Below are 21,211 nucleotides of genomic sequence, written 5' to 3' on the forward strand. Positions count from 1 at the left end.
TGAAACCTGTATATAGACTTACAGGTTTCACAAACAGCAGTATGGCAGCACGTTCTACCTGTTATATAATGTATGGTGTTAAATCACTATTTTCAAAATCCCAAATAACTTAATTTAGCAAGGCTTCCGATAAAACATTGGTAACGATCTGGTCTGAAGCATTGTTCATGTTTAAAAAATGTTACTGGAAGATAAATTTTCACACTCTCTGCATGTAAAACAACCTGGCAGGCCATTACAAAATGCCAATTCACATTCTGTTTATCATATATTTTCTAAAGATGAGATTGATGTAACAGAGAAAAGTTGAATAACTAAACAATATTTAGTCAATAAACAATATTACACTGAAATTCATAATGATAGTGATTCTCCTTTTCTGCATTACTTCATACCTGAAGTAAAAAAAATGCTGTCCTCAATTCTTGAGGAGTGCAGGTGGAAAACTGCTCAAAACTATTTTATTCAATAATATTTATGACATAGCCCAAATGAGCCTGAGAGAAGGAGGTTAGGTTGTGAATGTTACTCTTCAATCTTGGTGTTCTTGAGTTGCTGACGTTGAATAAGGAAATAACACACAATCAAATGGTTTACAAACACCATGTTTGCGGTTTGCCTCCTACACATAAGATATAATTGTACTAAATTTATAGATTTATTTTCATCCCATCAAGCTGAAACAGTTCGTACGTCTACAATAGAGTTTTATCACAATTTGAGCAGTGCGTACAGTTTTATGACTAATTAATCATAGTGACCAGCTCTCAGATAAACAGATCTGGAGTTGGCTCTCATTATTCCTCTTAGGATGAGGCAGCCACTAAAAATGGGATGGATGTACTTACTGTACTTGCATACTTGGATTACGTATACTTACCATTATATAAATTTTACAGATACTGTACATTGCTTCAGGATAATGGTGTCTGCTAAAGAAATAAGTGCTGAATTTGTAAAAACATCATCTAGCCATCAGGCTAGGTAAAGCTTTCAAACAAATAAAAACTTTGGAGAAATATCAAAATAATCCATATAATTATTTAGCATAACCTATCAGTCATTACCCAATTCAGCATTATTCATTAAATATTACATCCTAGAACATTTTTTTATAATGAAACGTGGATTCATTGTGAAACTAACTCTGTAAATGTAAATTTATCAAATTTATCATTTATGTTGACCAAAATATTAATTAGCACTTAAATAACCTCAGGTTACACTCATGTAGAATTTTTTTGCATTTTCATCAAAGAAATGGCAAGATGGCCTTATATCCAAATGGTTTAGCATTTCACTAATTTGCAGCTGTTTAAATACTAAACGCTATTCTGTTTTTTATATGACACAGGTAACTTAATAGCCAGCTGTCTTGGGATATGTAGTCCAATAAGCCTGTGGACTTGCTCTGGCCCTCCAAATCTATTTGTTCGGCCTGTGCAGCAGTCAGAGCAGCTCTTGTTCATGTATATATGTAGTGGTCTGTAGCATACTCTTTCACAATGCCCTTTAAATGCTTTTTATAAGTTTAACTTGGATAAATATGGAGAGCCTTGATTCCTCTAGGTTATTTATCTGTATTGAATAGTATTTGTGATACTACTCCTCCTCTTCCATCTTTTCTCTCTCTTTGGAATGCTGTGCATCCACTATTGTTATTAGTATATTGCATGCTGTTAAGGCACATATTATGAAGACCTGAACATAATTTTTCTATGCAGTTTGGATTGTGCCACCACACCCTGGCAAATGGGGAAATCCCACATATATACTGTAGGGGCACACAGTCTAACTAAATAATAGAATATGCAGCTTTTAAAAAATATTATGGATTATAATCATGATAAGTAATTTTTGCCTATCAGATTGATTCCATCCGATGTTCATGTTACTAAATATATTACAACCACGTATTATCCAACCACAAAGCTGCAGAAGAAATTACAAGTAACTGTAAGATACATCATTATACATCATACATCATATAAAAAAGAAATAACAAAATGCAAGATCATTGGAGCCTCCATCCCTTACATTTCTATCACCTATCACAAATATTGCTTACACAGGGCCTCCAGTATATAGAGGACCCTCCCCCCCCCCCCATAAACTCTTTGCCCTCCTACCATCTGGGAAAAGATATTGCAGTGTACGGGCTAGCTCCGCCAGACTCTGTAACAGCTTCTTCCTGCAGGCTGTCAGGCTCCTCAACACCCTGGAATCTACTTGCACCCACTCCAAATCTAGAAACAGGGTTTAAATCCCCCCAGTGTGTTGTGTATATTGTATTATGTATTTGCACTATCTGCACTCTGCACTATGTGTATCCTGTCTACAATGTCTATGTCAGTGTCCTGTCTGACCTGTCTGTATTTGCACCGTGGACCAGGAGGAACGATATTTAATTCCAGTGTATAGTTGTATATGGCTGGAATGACAAATAAACGTGAACTTGAACTTGATGTCAGAAATGTATCGACTATCCTTCACTATCATGAAGTAGACATCAAGAATGTAAAAACCTCAAGTACAAACTTAAATCAGATTAAAACTAAATAAAATGAATATACTGATAGGTGCAAACGTTTTTTTTATTACATCTCTCTGAACAAATGAGTGCTGAGAAAAAACAGAACACGTGAAGTAAAAAGCAATGAAAATTTCAGCTGTTCAAACCACCTCGATCTGATCCCTAAAGGACAGGACTGGAGACTAGAGACTAACTTGCCAGCAGCCATATCACTCTGCAACTCACAACTGGCAACCCACTGAAGCTAAGCTGGAGTGAGCCTGGTCAGTACCTGGATGTCAGACCTCCTGGGAATGCTAAGGTTGCTGCTGGAAGAGGTGTTAGTGGGGCCAGCAGGGGGTCCTCACCCTGTGGTTCATGTGGGTCCTAATGCCCCAGTATAGTGACGGGGACACTATACTGTAAACAGGCGCCGTCCTTCGGATGAGACATTATTCTTTGGTCCTGACTCTCTGTGGTCATTAAAAATCCCAGGGCGTTTCTTGAAAAGAGTAGTGGTGTAACCCCAGCGTCCTGGCCAAATTTCCCATTGGCCTTTACCAATCATGGCTTCCTAATAATCCCCATCTATGAATTGGCTTCATCACTCTGCTCTCCTCCCCACTGATAGCTGATGTGTGGTGAGCGTTCTGGCGCACTATGTCTGCCGTTGCATCATCCAGGTGGGGCTGCACATTGGTGGTGGTGGAGGGGAGTCCCCATTACCTGTAAAGCGCTTTGAGTGGAGTGTCCAGAAAAGCACTATATAAGTGTCAGCAATTATTATTATTATTATTATTATTTACTTTGCCAGTGCTCCAGTCCTCCCTTGAGCCTATCTTTACTAGAAGAAAAAGTAACAATAATTCTATTTTCACATGCCAGAAAAATGGTTATAAATGTAAAGATGCACTTTCAGCAATCCCTCGAGCCAAACATGCCGTCAATCCTTTACATTTCTGAAGTTTTTTTATAAAATATTCCTTTATATTTTATTGCAGTTTCCAAATGTTAACTTGTGACTTTCTTCTGCTCCGTAAAGGACATATGAAAATATTGCAAATGTCCTCGGTAATTTCACACGATTTTCTCTTCTGGTTTATAGACAGCTACACATTCAGTCATAAATATCCAAATATTTCCAAAAAGAGGAACAACTGGCAGCACGCATTAACATTTCAAAACAAACTCTTAACCGCTTTTTCCACTCGTTGGAATGATTGCATGTGACACATTGATGCTACACCTTGCAAGATTTGCCTCAGCTGTAGCTGCAATAAACTATCTGATCTTGATACAACATTGAATCAAAGCTGCAGAAGTCATGGCTCATTAAGAAGTGTCCGTCTTTAGCAACAAGAAGCATCTCATGCTTGAGCAAATGCTAAAAATTTCATACTGTTTAGGACACTCTGAAAACCTGACACAGCTGCAAATAAATTATTTTCATTTTTTGGAATGGCCTAGTCAAAACAAATGTAATCACCAGTTTATTTGGTATATAATACGTTTTTAATGTTTCATCTCCACCACTCATATTACTGTTATTACATCACCAGGATAAACCAAGACTGCTACTATTTAAGCATTTCTTTGTTAGAATCATTTCTTGAGAGTAGTGTGGCAAAACTTGGGAGAAACTTGGAACATTTGCAATTTCCACAACCCACTGCAATTCAAACCATGATTTTCATGTTCTGGAAGCTAAAATTGTAGCCTCTTATACAAAGAATGTCATCCTACTGAAAACTATATTAAGTGTGATTATCTATTCTCAATGTTCATCCCCATAGAAACCATTATCTTTTAACTATCTCTTTTAGCAACACGTAAAATAAAAATTAAAAAAATTAGAATAAATCAACTGACTTCAGCAAGTCTTTATTTTGACTTCAGGAGGGGATTTACAGAAAAAGCTTAGAGATAACTGACTAGTTCTTCTTTATCACTCATTTGCTATTTTAAACATCACTCTTTTCAATGAAAATGTATTTGGCTGTACTAATCATTTCATTATTTATTACTGATATTTCTTGAATGGTATTGATAGACATTTAATGATTAAAACACTTTTGAGTGACTAAATCCTCACAAGCAAACAAAATTGTTTTAAACAAATGTTTGTCTAAAAAGGAAGTTGTAAAATTGGCAAAATTAGATTATTAGATTATTTTTCTCAAACACCTGTTCCAAACTGACATGGTTTAATAACTTAATATGAGAAAATAAGGAACGTATAAATAGTGCAGAAAGAAAGCTGTAAGTAACCCTTTTTATGTTGATCTTACAGTTGAATTTGGAATGGCAGTATGATATCTGCCTAGAGAAACATAATCAAGTTTCTCCCACAGGACATTTGCTCAATGAGACTTTAACACAACAAAGATAAAACACATACATTTTATTCTCTTCTGTACTTTCCATAACCAGATTCCACAAACTTCCCTTTCATAAACCATGATTTAAAGCAACCTTAAAAAGAATTAGTCACAAAATGTCACGACTTCATATTTCCTGATCCAAGCCAGCAACTTCCAACTTTCAATCTTGGTCTAAACAGTAACATGATAAAAGATGATCAAGAAGAAAAAAAAGTTTTCTCAGAGACTTAATCTGTTGAAATGAATTAGAATCTTATTAGTTTCTGAAATATGTTAAGAAAAAGATTCCATTTTAAAATAATATGTTTATCATTTTTTAAATGTAAGGTTTTCTATTTCTACTTTAACTGAGAACTCATACAAAATATATATTTTCTAATTAAAATGCTTAAGATTACTTTATAATCTTAATAATATTATATTAAGCAATAATTTTCTGCTAAAGTACGTGTATGTCAAAAAGGCTAGTGGCCAAGAACATAAAACTTTCCTTGGTTAATGGCTTAATGGCAATCACCTTGAATTCACAGTGAAAACATCCCTGATCTACTGGATGATAATGAAGCCCAGGCTTGTCACTATGTGAAGATATCCATAAGTTATTCATAATCTTAAATGTCAGCATCATTACTACCTTAAAAGACATGTCTAAGCAATGAGAAGTCAAATAAGATAAATCTGTGATACTAAAAATGTAAGGCGCATCGGTTAAAGGAGGTATATGAACAGACTACTACTAAAATTAAGCTGCAGATCTTAATGTAAAGCTAACTTCTTCCTCATAGTGCATATTATCTCTTGCAAAACCACTGTGCATTACTTTTCATTTCAGGCAAACAAAACTCAACACAGATCAGAGGAAATGACAGTGACATGATATCACTTAAAACAGTCACTGCTACATTTAATATAATAGCACTTCAAGTAAGTCCAATTAAGAAGTATTAAATGTTTACCCTTAACCTTAAGGTCCAACAATGTCAAATGAGGGATCAAACTAAAATGTGAATAGTATTTTGGGCATTTATTATGACCACTTGGGGTACTGTCCAAGATGAACAAGTAATTAATATATATAGAATCAAAACAGACTTTTAATCAAATTCTAACCTGTTTAGTACAAAAGTACTTAGAACTGAAAGCTGAAACTGAAATTGTAATACAGTGAAAGCACACTGTAGTAAGCTGTTGTACCAAACCACCAGCATTTGTAGGAGGTCATGGAGATCAGCCAACCAGACGTGTAGTGGAGCATGAAAAACATCTTCAACACATCAAGAATTAATCTGTTTTTGATTGACGCATCTGATGAACACATACATTTTTTTACAGATTTCTGTTATTCCATGAGGGGGGATAAAGTTTTATGGGAATTGCTCACAGCAAGTGGATGCTGATATGAATGTGGATTTCAACTGGCAATGGTTGTGTTTATGAGGCATAGTGGGCTCTTGGCTGAACAAGCACTATTAAGCAACAGTCCTTTCAGTTTTACTCAAAACTGACAAGACATCACAAACAGGAGAGTACAGAATAACTATCTGACTTTTCTCCCTGAAATAGCAGACTAAAAATGATGATTAGTTATAACATGGCTATATTAAAGGATGACAAGCAGATTCTAGAATTCAAAAAGAAAAAAAATTAAGAAAAATTACACATCTATGCCTGTTTTCCATTAAAACAATTAACTTTAACACAAGAAAATGTAATGCTAAGAATTAACCACACTAAAATGTACACCGTTTTTGTCACTGAAAAGATATATAATAAGATTAGAGAAAATATGTATCCTGGTGATCAAAAGAATCCTTTCTTCAAAATTAAATAATATAGGCCCCATGTCAATCATAACAGAACACACTTCAGGTAATACAGGATATAAAAGTTAGAATTTTATTTTATTTTTTTCTAGCCACGTAAAACCAGAAGACAAAGCTTTAGAGTCTTTAAACATTTCTTTCATTTTTTATTCGAATCTCACTGGTGGTATAACATTTACATGTTGTACAACATAGAACATCTCATTTGAACAGAATTCATTCTAGGATTTACCAACAGGACAAAAAAAGTAAAAAAGTAAAAAAGGAAAGCCTCACACACACTTCCTCATACTTCTGTTTTGGCCAAACTTGATGCTGATAAGACACTTGACAGTGCGACAGCTAAGGTCACACACAAAAACGAGCACAGTAAACACATTAATGGAAAATGTTCAAAGCAAACTAGGTTGTTTAGATTCTGGAAATTCTGAAACTCTCCATGCAGGGAATAGGGATACTGTTGCATCATGGCAGTAATGAACTCTGCTGTGGATCGCACTGAAATTGTGTCATGGGATATTGAATCCTGACAAGCTGCTGCTATCTCTGTGGTTGTCTGAGGGAGCTGCAACATCACTTTTTATGAGCTTGAGTTACATTTTTGCATTCAGGAGAGACTCCAGAAACACACACTGAGAGTAAATGGAGGGGTTCAAAATCTAGGGGGAGGAACAGATACAAAAGGCAAGTCTGTTGGTAATATTTCTTCCTCGCACGATTGTATCGGTAGAGATGTTGGTAGAAGAAAATATAGAACATATGCCTAAAAATAATCAACATCACCCCTGGATACGAATTCTGATATATTTATCACGATGGCTAAATTTAATATTCTTTGCAATTCTAAAGTAATGCTCCATTTTGCCCCTGGTATGACTGTCCAGTGCAACACTACAGAATAACAAAACTATGGTGGCAGAACTAGGTACCATAGTGCCTCAGGTTAAAGTCAGCTGAAGCTATGAAAATTCATTTTCTTTACATTGTTTTGTTGTGTTAAACATTTGACTAATATCTTGTATTAGTCAAAACACACTCTAAAACATTAATTTGACAATTCAACCTTAAACTAAGTTAAAATCAAACCATTGTGTTACTAAATGAGAAGTAACCACTGCCAAGACCAGTGGAGGTGAGATGATACAAAGAGACAGATATAGATACAAAATAGAAGGGAACAGAAATCAGTCTTTTAATGAATACGTTTAGAGTAAGCCTGTTGTGTATGAAAAGAAAGATATACTGTAGTCTTTAGCTAACTGTTTTACAGCATTTAAAGCTATCTGGTTGTCTCCAAAAACAATGACTCCCTGAACTGAAGAATCTGCATTAAAGGCTTAAGGTTACAATAATAGCAAAAATGCTACTTTTTGTACCCTAAGTTCTACTACTTATTTTTATTCTGGTTATGATATTATTTATGTTAGTTGGCTCTGCTAAAATCAAACCTCTCCAGTCCTGAAAGGATGTTCATCGGGTTTGTCAAACTGTGGTTATTTAATAAAGCTGGAAATCACATTACAGTCTATTCTCATAAGTGATTACATGTTGACAAGTGACAGCTGAAATGGAGATGACCACTAACATTCCTTTCATGGATAATTTATTCAATTGTGGATTACTTTAGAATCACAGACAGATATTTTATATTTGGATTTTTATGAGATACAAATATTTTCCTTAAATATTTATTGTTAATTTCTCTGTAGTATTAAAAATGAAATACAAAATCATATACAATTTATTAGAAACTATTTGGTTGGGCATTAGCATTTACACACTATATAACATAAATTAAGATAAAGACTGGTATCAATCAAGATAGTATGGTATACCTAGAAATACAATGATTAGGGGTGATGGTAAAAAAGAGCGTATGTTGTTAATCTGAACCAGATCTTTGTATTTTTATGGATACCATACTAAATATAACACTGGAAAAATGAAATGGAAAAAATCTGTTTTTAAAATGCAATTAATAGTGTATCTGATGCAATGTAACTTAATTCAATCAAAACTCATACCACATGGTTTATGCTACCTGCATGAAACATAATACAAACTTCCTCTTATGGAATAGTGAGCATGACAGCACTAAATGTAATAAATTTTAAAACAAACTTTTTGATCTGTGCATTTAATACTGTTTATGCAAAACCAGTCTGAGCGATCAAAAAAATATTTAACTGCCATACACACAGTCAGCACAAGATGCCAAACTGTAATTTAATTACGGTCTTAAATGTTCACAATTTTATGATTTCACCGCATGTAAAACTAAAGGGAAAAAAACAAAGGTTAAGAAGGTTTGCCTAATTTTATTGTTGACCTTGTTAGCTAAAGATTTTCAGGAATGTACATAATTTTGTAGTTTTGAGTCACAAGAAAAGGAAAATTAGTAATGCAAAAGAGTAAATTGGAAAGTGAAAAAAATGAGCAACAGACATGTAATGACATTTAAACGGCACAACAAAAACTGCAGGCATGCTGCTCTACCACACCTGTTGAGGAAATTAATTAATTTCATAAAATTACCTTTAAAATCCACAAAAATACCACAGAGACTTTCAATTTATCACCTGGTTAAAGATCACTGCAAACACTTTGGCATGTTGTGTGGTTGTGTATAAAATGTTGCCCAAAACCACACAATGCCCCAAGATTACAACACACAACATACTCTGCCCTGCTGACACCATCCAGGATTTGAAAGCACTTCAGCTATCAACTTGACTTGTGGTTTGTACCAGCTTTATCAAGGTCCATCTGCTGGTCCTAAAGAACACTCACACGTTGTGAAGCGATGCAGGAGGACTTTGCTCAATAAATCTGGTCTATCATCCAATTTTAAGGAGTAGTTATTGGACAAAAGAAGCACAGTAGCACAGTGGTTAGCACTGCTACCGTGCAGCACTGGGGCCCTGGGTTCAATTTCAGACCTGGGATGCCATCTGTGTGGAGTTTGTATGTTCTCCTCTGATCATGTGGGTCCTGGTTTCCTCCCACAGTCCAAAAACATACTGACAGCTTAACTGGGGTCTGGGAAAAATGGCCCTGGTGTGAATGTGTGTGTGTCTGTGTGTGCCCTGCAATGGCCTGGCGTCCAGTCCAGGATGTACCCTGCCTTGCACCCGATGTTTGCCGAGATAGACTACAACTCCCCTACAAACCTTAATTGGTTAGAAAATGGATGAATGGATTATTAGACAACAAAAAAAGCATGTACATTCCCTTTTGATACAAGGTCAGTAAATTATTGTCATACGATATTAATACATCAATTTTGGAATCACTGTGAAAATTTCAATTTCATCTGATTAGATTTGCAAAAAAAAATACATTGACCAATGATTCGATTTCATTTACAACAATAACAACCTATAGTCTCATGGATACATTTATTTTTCTTTTGGTATCCATTAAATTCATAAATGCTGAAACATACCTATTAATTAGTAAGCCAAAAGCTTCCGTTCAAAGGTGGCTTAAGTAATTTCAAACGGGGCCATTTCTGTGCAACTATAGGAAAAATTTCTATTTTATCAAGCACGTTTCATGCAACATTTTCTCAAGGCAGTGTACAACAAAACAAGACACTGGTACACACAAATTAAAGCAGCAAATTAAACAGAGCTGGCCATATCTGATATGGGCTGGGGCATCATCCCACCAGCTTGAAACAAGGGCACAGCAACCCCAGCAAAAATAAAGGGTAGATATATAGGAGATTTCATTCAAGCCTTCAAAGGTCACCATAAGCATTTTAAATCAGAATCTGAAATCCACAGTGGTCCAGTGTAAAACAGGTAATATGCTCTTGTGTTTTAGTTTTGGTTAAATCTGAGCAGCTGAGCTTTGAAATGAAAGAACAGGTTTGCATTAACCAGCAAGCACCAACATATCTTTTTTTTCTGCATAAGGGAGAGATGTATTTGAATACACAAGGCTCAAGTTAGAATTGACTCCAGAATTCCTTACATAAGTTCATGGCCTGATTACAGGACCATCAATAGCCAAACTACAGTTGACATTTTCAGAGTTGATACAGACCGGCAATCAATCTATCTTTGGTCTTGTAAGAGTTCAGATGCAAAGGTTTTGTTGCATCCATTCCTAACATCATCACAGCAGTGTGGCAAGGCATCAAGAGCTTGTCTAATGAGAGGTTTTGTGCAAATGTGGGTGTCATCAGCACAAAAATGGAAGCTGGTGCCAATGGTAACAGAAGAACTGAGCAAAAAGAACAAAGTGTCCTAAATGACATTACAAACTTTTTCTGACAGAAATAATGATCACTCCTTACCAACAATTCAACAAACCATTGTTGGACCAAACACACAGATTATTTTCTATCAGTCAGTACTCCCCATAAAACCAAACAATCCTCCCTAATCTATATTGTGAAAGTATGATCAATAGTGCCAAAGTTAGCACTAAGGCACAAGGGTTTGCAAGAATTTCTCCAAAAAGAAATGCACTTAACCTGAGAACACATAAATTATTCTCAGAAGTGGGATCACAACATACAATCTAATAACAGATGTTATCAAGTTTGGATGGAAAAAGATCAGAACTTCCTTACGACAAGAGACTTTTTCTAGAGTCTAGAATAGTATTAACAAGTATAAAGAAACGTTAAGAATAATGATTATAATAACACTGACAGTCAATCAGTGAATGGCTTTTTAAATTTTCATTGTACATTTAAAGATTTAAGAAGTGTAGTACACATGACGGAAACACAATGCACACAGACAGAAACATGGATACAAATTCAGCTACTGTTTTTAATGATTCATATATTACAACTTGGGCAGACCTCATACTTCACTCAAACACTGATATCCTAAAAGGAACTTTTTAGGACTGAAAGGAAGAATTCACTCTCAGTCACTTATACACCCTTCAGCTTTTTATACGTCTTTAATACCAGGGGCTCCCAAAGCCTTCTTTTGTGTTTTTGGCTTATGCTCCAGTTGTACATCTTCATCACTGCTGCTGGAGCTGGGTGAAGATAGCTTCAGCATTTTTTCTTCTCCGCTGTGTTTTCAACACATCCAACAGGCGATCAACCTGAAGGATGACTTGATTTGATTATAGATGAAAATGACAGATCTAATTCAGACCGCAAAGGTCTTTGGTTTGTCTTCTCCGAAACTAAAAATAACAGCTCTTAGAAAGGACTACTGGGTTTACTGTACCAAGATAAATTGGCAGTGCACATAAAACATATTTTTAGGACTCCCACGCAGGCAGGTGTTTAGAACTGAATTTAGCTTCATTTATATACAAATTAAACTTTTTAAAGCTGTTTATAAGCAAATGTAATGTTTCTGATGTAGCTGGGAATATCAAGTCGCCTGTTTTTGCTGTTCACACTTAAAAAAGCATTCTTCCTTGAAACCCAACCATGCATACTACATTCACACTGGCACTATCAAATGGTAGTTTTCAACAATGTACTCTGAAGGCACCCGTTTGTGTTTAAGATCTTCCGATGCTGCTTTGGTATTATAGTTGCCTCCCAAGCAACCTGCATCTTGCAACGGGCACAAAGGAAAAATACATCCTGAATGGGACGCCAGTCCATCACAGGGTACACACAGATACAGACGCACCCACACGCCAGGGCCAATTTTCTCAAACTGGCGTCTGCCAGTTAACCTACCAGTATGTCTATGGACTGTGGAATGAAACAGGAGCACCCAGAGGAAACCCATGCAAACACAGGGAAAACATAAAAACTCGGTGCAGACAGCAACCCAGGTTTGGAACTGAACCCAGGGCCCAAGTGCTGCAAGGCAGCATGCTACCCATCACGTCGCCCCCAGCCCCTATACCACTAACCTTAAAATTCTTAGTAAGTGAAATGTGGTTTATTCTGCACTGTACTCAGAAACCAGTTATATATCTAGAAGCTGCTAGTCATGTCAAAGCGCCAATGCACATGCAACAATTCCTTCGATAGAAGATCATTTGCAGTAACAATAACATGGGGAAAATAATACCTACCAATGTGACCTTTGGCTCTGTTTTTTCTGTACTTCTCACCAACCCTAGGAATCTAGCCCCTCCATATAAAACTCAGAAAGCAAAAAACAGGTTATATTACCATTAATTATTAATTAAATTATTAGACTGTCAAACTAACAAATTAGCTGTGTATTATTGCTTTTACCAGGGAATTATTTAATTAATTAGTTTGAAAATGTGATGACCAGTATTACATATAAAGCACTCTTCAGGCCAATATTTATAAAACACTAAATACTAATTGAAAGTCACTTAAACTGTTACTTACTAAACAGGCAGATTAATCAGTTTATCATCCAGATGGGGGAAACTAACTGTTTACAAGAAAATAAGGCAATTAAAATCATTTAAAGAAAACAGAACATTTACATTTACCTGAACTGGCAAAAACAATTCAATTCAATGTCCTTCCCTCTTGATAATTAGTCATACTTAGATCAATTAGATGCTGAAAACCAAATTAGCTATATAAGTCATATGCTCCATCCTCAGTGCTAACCCTTCTGGCCTTTAAGGAGTTTCAGCAAATTACAAAAAGTTGCTGATTTTGAAAACACGGCAAAATTCAATGTCCCTTTCATGCCAGGAGATGTACTACCATTAAATGACCAATTAATGGAGAGTCAATGGTAACAAATGTGTCTTTAGTTTAGATCTGAATAAGGAGAAAACAGGGGCCTGCTTTGACAGTGAAAGGTTAGAGAGTTTAAGAATGGAGCTTGCTCAGACACACAGATACTGCATACAGAGATACTCTGATATTATGTCTGTGAATCACCAACGTAAAAAATACCTTTAGGCAAGGGTAGGTTGTATTGCAAAAGCACTGAATTATATATTCATACAATTTCTGAGGTTTCAACAATTGTACAGGAAAACTTTCCATAGGTAGCAGAACATTTTGATCACAGAGAAGTTCTGAAAAGTCAGGGTTTCAGTCTGGTTCTCACTCCTGAGTGCAGTATAATAATGGAATTGAAAGACTTCGGGGGATACTGAGAGCCTTGTGGTGTTCTTAATTTTTTAAATGGTCCTTTTAAGAACATGACAGAAGCCAGAGAAAAGAAGTCTGATTCATTGTGCACCTATGATTTTAGATGCAACACATACATTGTTAATTATTAAATTATATATATGCAAAATGTTCTCAACTATTCTTCTCAAAACAGCTTTGCATTCTTCATGACAATCTTATAGTTTGGCTCTTTTTTATCGATTTAGAATTTGCATTACATTGACATAAATCATAATCCTGGTGGCCTCATTTAGATATATCTTTAAAAAATAAGCATAAGGATATTTCCTCCACATCCAACATGGTTACAAAAATAGGCAACTACTAACAAAATGCAAAATAATACAAGATGGTCTGCTTGTAATGTGTTGCACCATACACAATACAATGAATAAAGAAAGGATTTTTAAGTCATAACGAAACAACAAGTGACCTGAATTGTGTATCACTGTTTATTTTAGTTGTTAAGGCATCAGAAAAGGGACAGTTGCTATATGAGCTGGAGGTCCCCTCCAGAAAAAAACACTGCACTACTTGCTGCTGATAAAAAGAACACGCCACAGAAAAACACTGTACAAATAAAATATAAAAAACAACAAAAACTGCTAAGCACACCTTCAAAATAAATCAAGCAGGTAGCTGCGCCAGCATGCGTAGGCTGCATAGAGACAAGTAAAGGTTTATTCCATGCTGAAAAGAGGAGTAAAGGAAAGAACATTTCGGCTGTGGAGCCTTCCACACCCGAAAAAAGCTCCACAGCCAAAACGTTGTTTCCTTTACATCTCTTTTCAGCATGGAATAAACCTTTAACTTGTTCCTTTAAAAATAAATGTCCCCGTCTTCTCCCATTAACACTTTACCAGATGAATACTGTTTTGTCTTTCTGGCACTGGTCACAATTTCAGAATGTCATAGATTTCATCCAATCTGGATCCAGTTTTATTTTCTTCAAACAACTTATTAGGATAGCAGTAGGGAAATAATTAACAAGAAATCTTAACATTTAGAGAATCTGTGATTCCACAATGGGGAAAAAAAATAAAATCTAGCAATGTTAAAGCCACACCAATTCAGAGCCTCCAGAAACAACTGTACACAGTACAAACGTATGTCACAGCTGTTTCCTGTTTAGGATTTTTTAAGGAGACACTTGAAAAATGCCACTAAACGATTTTTCTAAATTTCCACCGGTAACAATTTTCACCGGTTTTGATAAAAACATAAACCTATTATTCATGTTTCAACACTTCTAATGTTTTGTGCTGTTACTTCTTTATCATTTTAGGGCACCATTAACTAGATTAATTAAAATACTAAAGCTGAGGCAACCCCTCAATCTGTAAAACATTTAATACTGTATTGTTCAATGAACTATGAACAATGAAAACGAAATCAATTACATCTTTGCAAAGGTTTTAAGCAAAGAGAGTCTTGTCCAAGCAAATAACATCCTGTTACCCTCCAGTGACTCAATGAAACTAGGTGCATCACACACAACAAATACTGCTATTACTTGAGCTGCTGTTTGCATAAGCAGTTACAAATCAGTTTAAAAACTTTACTCATATTCTCACTGAGCTGCAATATATTTTACAGCTCTGTGAAAACATACCTTTCATAAAATCAGTTGTTTAATCTACACTTTCAGAAAAGAATTCAGAAAAAAAGAGAAAAGAATTGGACATCCCAAACTTAAAAAAATAAGCCAAATCAAATGATTTTTAAAACTGAGCAAATGCATGAAGTTATGCTGTGAGACATTTCCTCAATCTGCTACCACTTTGCACAACTTGCTTGATGCAGATACCATAAAAACACATTCTAACCTGGACATGAGAAATGGCTGCATTTATCCTCAAAAGACCACAGCTTTCAGAACTGTAATGTCTCCTGTTTCACCTGCACAATATCCAGTCAAACATGACAACAGTGCCATTGGTTCTCATCACTTGTGCACAAATGCCAAGCAGCCGTAAAGGCTTCAGAATGTGGGCATATCTAAAAGGGATTTGTAAACTTATTTACAATCTTATTCCCAACTCCAACTGCAGCCAATCCAAAAGTTAATATAATATTACAAAAGCTGGGCAGTCTTTTGTAAATATAAACGTTATTGATTTAAAAATGAAAACCCCAATTATAAAATATACACTAATGAAAAGTATACCAATATAGCTTTGATACCAGACTATGTAAATAAAATAATCAAACCGTATTAAACGTACACTGATATGTTGTTACCGCCTAAACAATGCTTGCGCATCAATAATAACTTGTTATGCCCACAATACTACGGTAGAAGTGCTCAAACAGTACAGATGTGAATCGGTAAGATAATACTGTTGACACTGATCTCGGGAAGAACCGTCAAGATGCTAATCGGGGCCCCTTATGGCAAGTTTTCTCTAAAACCACCAGATACTGTCTGGACAGGTGGCCAGACAGCCTGCCACTTGTACACAGCCAGCAGCACTGTAATAAAGGAACACGATCACACCCTCCCAAGGTAATTACTTATTACCCAGACTAAAATATTGATACCAAACATTTTTGTCTTAAGCGCAAAGTAAGAGAGCTCGTGTCATGGACATTTATATGGATCATATTTTTGAGAAAACGGAAATAACGCTCTCAGACTTCTAAAACCAGAGATTAGTTTGCTTTCTGTATATGTGCAGAAGTATACGTTCTGCTTCTTTAAAATATATAAAGTACTCAATCATTCTAAATTAAATGGTACCCTGGATTAGATTAAATCGGTCCGTCTGCACTTCACAAATCCTAAATCGTTGATCACCGTAACTGATGGTGCAATAAACCACGTTCACTAACTTCAGAACATTGTCAGTAAAGTGAACCACAAAGATGCAATCAGCAAATACGCTGTAACTGGCACCCCCGGGGACGCCGGAACAAAGCAAATTGTGCAGAAACGCATTTAAAAGAAAACGTTGAGCAAACCATAGCTCCATTAAAACATTAAATTGAAATGTTTTAATGCAGCTACCCCATTCTTTCGTGCTCATCTTCTGCCTCGTATGTCCTGAGGTGCACTCCGCATCTGCGTTGGTTCAGCTGCATCGCGCAGCAGGAAAGATGTGATTGGAAACAAGGCAAGGTGCTGCCCTGATAAACAACACTTAAAATGAACACTCGAGCACTCGCAGTTCAAAAACTGCGATCCCGAAACACGATTTGCGGGATTATTGTCAAAGACAGTGAGGAACGGCCGCAACACGCAAACAAAAAAACAGCCGAAGTTTAAAAAAAAACCACAAACGAGAGTTGAAAATGGGCTCAGATATTGCAAGCTTCACAAAACAATGCAGCAGAATTCAGGGGAAAAAATGCATCGTGGATTTAAGTTACAACTCGCTGACTGCCTAGCAATGGGGAGGGGAAAACGCTGAAAATATTTTCTGCTTTTCGATCCATTGATTGTACTCGTGGAGCTACCGGGTTTTCCAAAGAAGAAAAAGATCCTCAGTGCAGCCTGAACTCCAGTTAGAAGCACAGGGCTCGATCAGTACAAAGCCCCCACAACACGGCGGTGCAGCAACAGTCAGTAGAAAGGAGTGTGGAGTAGTGGGAGAATACACACAATACATTTTGAAAGAAGAGGGAAAGACCAAGACCCATTATAAACAAAAACAGGCTGGAGATCAGAGGTGCTGCTCGTCGGGCTGGGCTCCAGCAAAAACACCTAATTTAACTCCAATTAGTTAATTCCACTTTAACTCTTGTACCACCATCAGCTCTGAATCTCAGACTTACCCTGTCACAACAGGCGCCATCTTCCACAAACTCTCACCCAAACTCCAACACTCGCGAGATCCCCGCTCTCGCCTGACGGGCCGCCGAGACAACAGCCGAGGAGTGGAGAGGAAGGAGCCAGAGGGAGAGAGAGAAAGGGGGCGGGAGAGGAAGAGAGGGAGGGAGGAGAGAGAAAGAAGAGAGAGTGAAAAGAAAAGGGCAGACGCCACAACAACAGGCGTGGGAAACTTCAGAAACGTCGCGAGATTAGGAAAACTCTCATAATAGACAATAATGGAGGGGAACCCATCCCATCGCGAGATCTCGCTGGTGTCTGAGCTGCTTGCTTGTTTTATGGTACTGTGATTGTATTCCCACGTGTTTACAGGGCGATAAATTATAGCCGTCAGCGGGATGGGTTTCCACGAAATGTCACACAATGCCGTGAAAATGTTGTATTTTCCCAGGCCCACATGTTACACCGCACGATATTATACTATCTATATTAATAAACATATTAGTAATACATTTAATGTCGTTATTGTCATCTGTATTATAAACGATTATCACGATTATCATCATCCTGGAGTTTGGTTATTTAATAGTGTCTTTTAAATGCTTCATAATAAAGTCTTTTAATAATTTCAACCTTTTTGTAAATCTTAAAAAACTGACTTTTGCATCTAGCCTTTCATTTTGCTTTATCACAAATCAGTCTTTACAAAGGTAATAATCATAAACTAATACTATTCTAAACAAGGTTATGTATTAAAAACCTTACTGAATATCAAAACAACAATTCAAGGGAACTCTATATTTGAGGTAAACTACACATTAAAAAGTAAAAGAAGAAAAAATGTCTCTTTATAGCAATAAATTATTCTTTTCTACTCCTTAGCAAGTCACTTTTTGGCAGTATAGTGTCCTTGTCACTACACTAGGATTAGGACACACAGTCCACAGGATGAGGACTCCCTACTGGTCCCACTAACACTTCTTCCAGCAGCAACCTTAGCTTTCCCAGGTCTCCCATCCAGGTACTGGCCATGCTCACACCTCCCTAACTTCATCAGTTACCAGTTGTGAGTTGCAGGGTGAAATACCCGCTGGCTAAATAAATTAAATTATCACAGGATCTTATCAGCATTACAACATAAGGTGTTCTTTTGCACAGGAGTCCTTTCTTAACAAGATTGTTGTAAAATTCCACATTTAACCCATGATATGAATGGTGGTTAAGTTTTTAGACTGATTAATATGTTCAACTATAAAATCTACAATGTTTCTAAAATGACTTTTTAGTAAATACCACCATCAGTACACTTGGTCCACTTCTCCTTCAAACTGTTCATATCAGCAAAGCAGAACTCTTAAGGCTAACACCTTAGCAATCATCTGAATACAGATCAGAGGTGTAGGATCAACTTCTATAGCTTGCATGTACAAATACAGCTTGAGCAACACCAACTTTGAACACAGTTGCATTGACATGACTCATCAGAGCTCTGGTCAACATTCCCCTTCTGCATCCATCCAATCTAATGTGGTTTTCTAACCACATTATCCAATACAGGGTCACGGGGGAGCTAAATCCTATCTAGATGCTAGTCCATTGCACAGCAAACAAACATGCATGCACTCACATTCCCCTTCTCCTTTGCTCAATTTGTTTAAGCAAATGTGTAAAATGCATCCATAGTTTTGTGTGGCATACCTTAGATCTTGGTATAGTTTGTAAAATATACCGACTATACCAAGATGGGGTAGAGCAGTGGCCTTGTGGCTAAGGAACTGCACTTGCGGCTGGAGAGTTACAGGTTCAAATCCCACAGCCAGCAGAGAAGTCTTACTCTGTTGGGCCCCTGAGCAAGGCCCTTAACCCCTGTTGCTCCAGGGGTTCTGTATAAATGGATGACCCCAAACTTCTCTCTCCCTGCCTGTGTATCTCATGGAGAGCAAGCTGGGGTATGTGAAAAGACAAAATTCCTAATGCAAGTAATTGTATATTGCTAATAAAGTGATCTTATCTTAGACGGTACAAAAATATGAGAATTATCAAAAATCGTAGAAGCAGTGAATACAGAAAGGTTATGACAGAACTGCAGACTGACTGGACAAATTCCTGATAGATGACATTTAAAGGGGAACTGCAACACTATTTTCATATTTCAGGGTTAGAAAGAATCAGCTTTGATGTGTGCATTTTAAAACAACAATAAAAGTAAAATGTACACAGTAACTTGTAAAACCTCCAGTTTACATCACAAAATAGACAAAAGTTTCAAGTATATGCAGCACCATTTTCTGTGATTCAGAACAAGGCAACAACGCTTCCAGTGTGGACTTATCATTTTGTAAACAAGCAGGTTTGTGAATACATCCCTTTTTATCCAATAGAAATACTGCTTTCAATTTCAAGACGGTTTTCCTGACAAATCCTGACAGATCACATTGGAACACTTCTGCTGTGAAATGTCGGCTGCACAACCTGTATTTATTTGCTCATGCATCACATTACATTAGTGACTAGAGAGCAGTAAGGGCTGCATTAAGTCGCAATTCATGTGACATAGTACTTTCACAAAGTTAATGATTTTTTGCTGAATTTGAAATGTGTAATTTTTTCTATAATGTCAATTAATTTATTTTGTTACTGAGATTTAATAACCAGTTAGAGAAATTGGGACTGCAGTTTCCTTTAATGGAAACATGTGCAGAGTAGTGAGATTGACTGGAGTTCCATCTAGGGTGTATCCCACTTTCCGAGTGTTGCTTGCCAGGTTACGTTCTGGCTCCCCCATGACCCTGTACTGGTTAAAATAAAATATAGTCAGATGTGCAGAGCATTTCATGCACATAACAAAAATTGTAGCTACAAAATGGCAAATAATGAACTGGAAGAAACTACATGTGAAAAATATTGATCAATTCATGGTGGTTAAGTTAAATGAGCTTACCGCTCTTTTCTTCTACATATATTGTTTCACAAATTTTCAGAGTGGTTATTATTGGATATCCCTAATTTCTAATTTGTACGATAATGAAAATGAACTATTTCCTACATTATCTCTAATATACCCTGAAATATGCAACAATTACAATTTAAGTCCATACTTCAGCAATACTTTAACTTGTGAGAAAGGAGCCTTATTTTAAATTTTATGAATGGAATGCAAGCCACAGTCAATAACTGTAGAACCAGGTTATGGTTTTGCAATTAACAGTGACTCAGTTAAAACTAAGGAAATGCATGGGATGATAGTGCAAATCAAATAAATCAGAAAAGACAGAGCTTTGAGATACAGATACGGTTGGGAGAGGTGATAGTACTAAAAAAAAACTTTGCTAAGATGGAAAAACTATGAAAAAGGGATAAGACCAAACACCAAACCATGAAGAATTCTCAAAATAGAGAAGATAAGAGTTATTGGGACATGAATAAATATCTGAAATTGTTAAGACCATTAGAAAGGTTACAAAAGAGAGGGGCTGCTCAGCCCCTGTAGTTTCATTGATTGCAAGCAAATAATCCGTCAAAGCATCTTATCCATCTGCATCCTGGATCTTTGTGCATTATTTTCAAAACCGTAGCTAATTCCAGACTCCTACTACTTAAATTTGTTTTTGATATTTCAGTGGGCCGTCTCATCAGACCTTAATATTGATTAAATTTATTGGAATTAACTTATAAAGA

At 36.4% G+C, this 21,211-nt stretch overlaps 1 protein-coding gene across 4 annotated transcripts in view; it reads right to left on the reverse strand.

Annotated features, from left to right (window-relative positions):
- Nucleotides 1-17,760, reverse strand: part of LOC148840806 (suppressor of hairless protein homolog) — an 87,030-nt gene extending 69,270 nt beyond the window's left edge. For 3 of the 4 annotated variants that reach the window (XM_088919342.1, XM_088919087.1, XM_088919256.1), the window contains exon 1: nt 17,539-17,760. In XM_088919342.1, coding sequence (XP_088775468.1) covers nt 17,539-17,558 — 20 coding nt within the window. In that variant the 5' untranslated portion in view covers nt 17,559-17,760. The remainder of the gene's footprint in view (nt 1-17,538) is intronic. The other variant, XM_088919169.1, reaches the window with a different exon arrangement.
- Nucleotides 17,761-21,211: the final 3,451 nt, after the last annotated feature.

This window comes from Atractosteus spatula, chromosome 1 (assembly GCF_055471065.1).
Source record: "Atractosteus spatula isolate fAtrSpa1 chromosome 1, fAtrSpa1.hap1, whole genome shotgun sequence".
NCBI lineage: Eukaryota > Metazoa > Chordata > Actinopteri > Semionotiformes > Lepisosteidae > Atractosteus > Atractosteus spatula.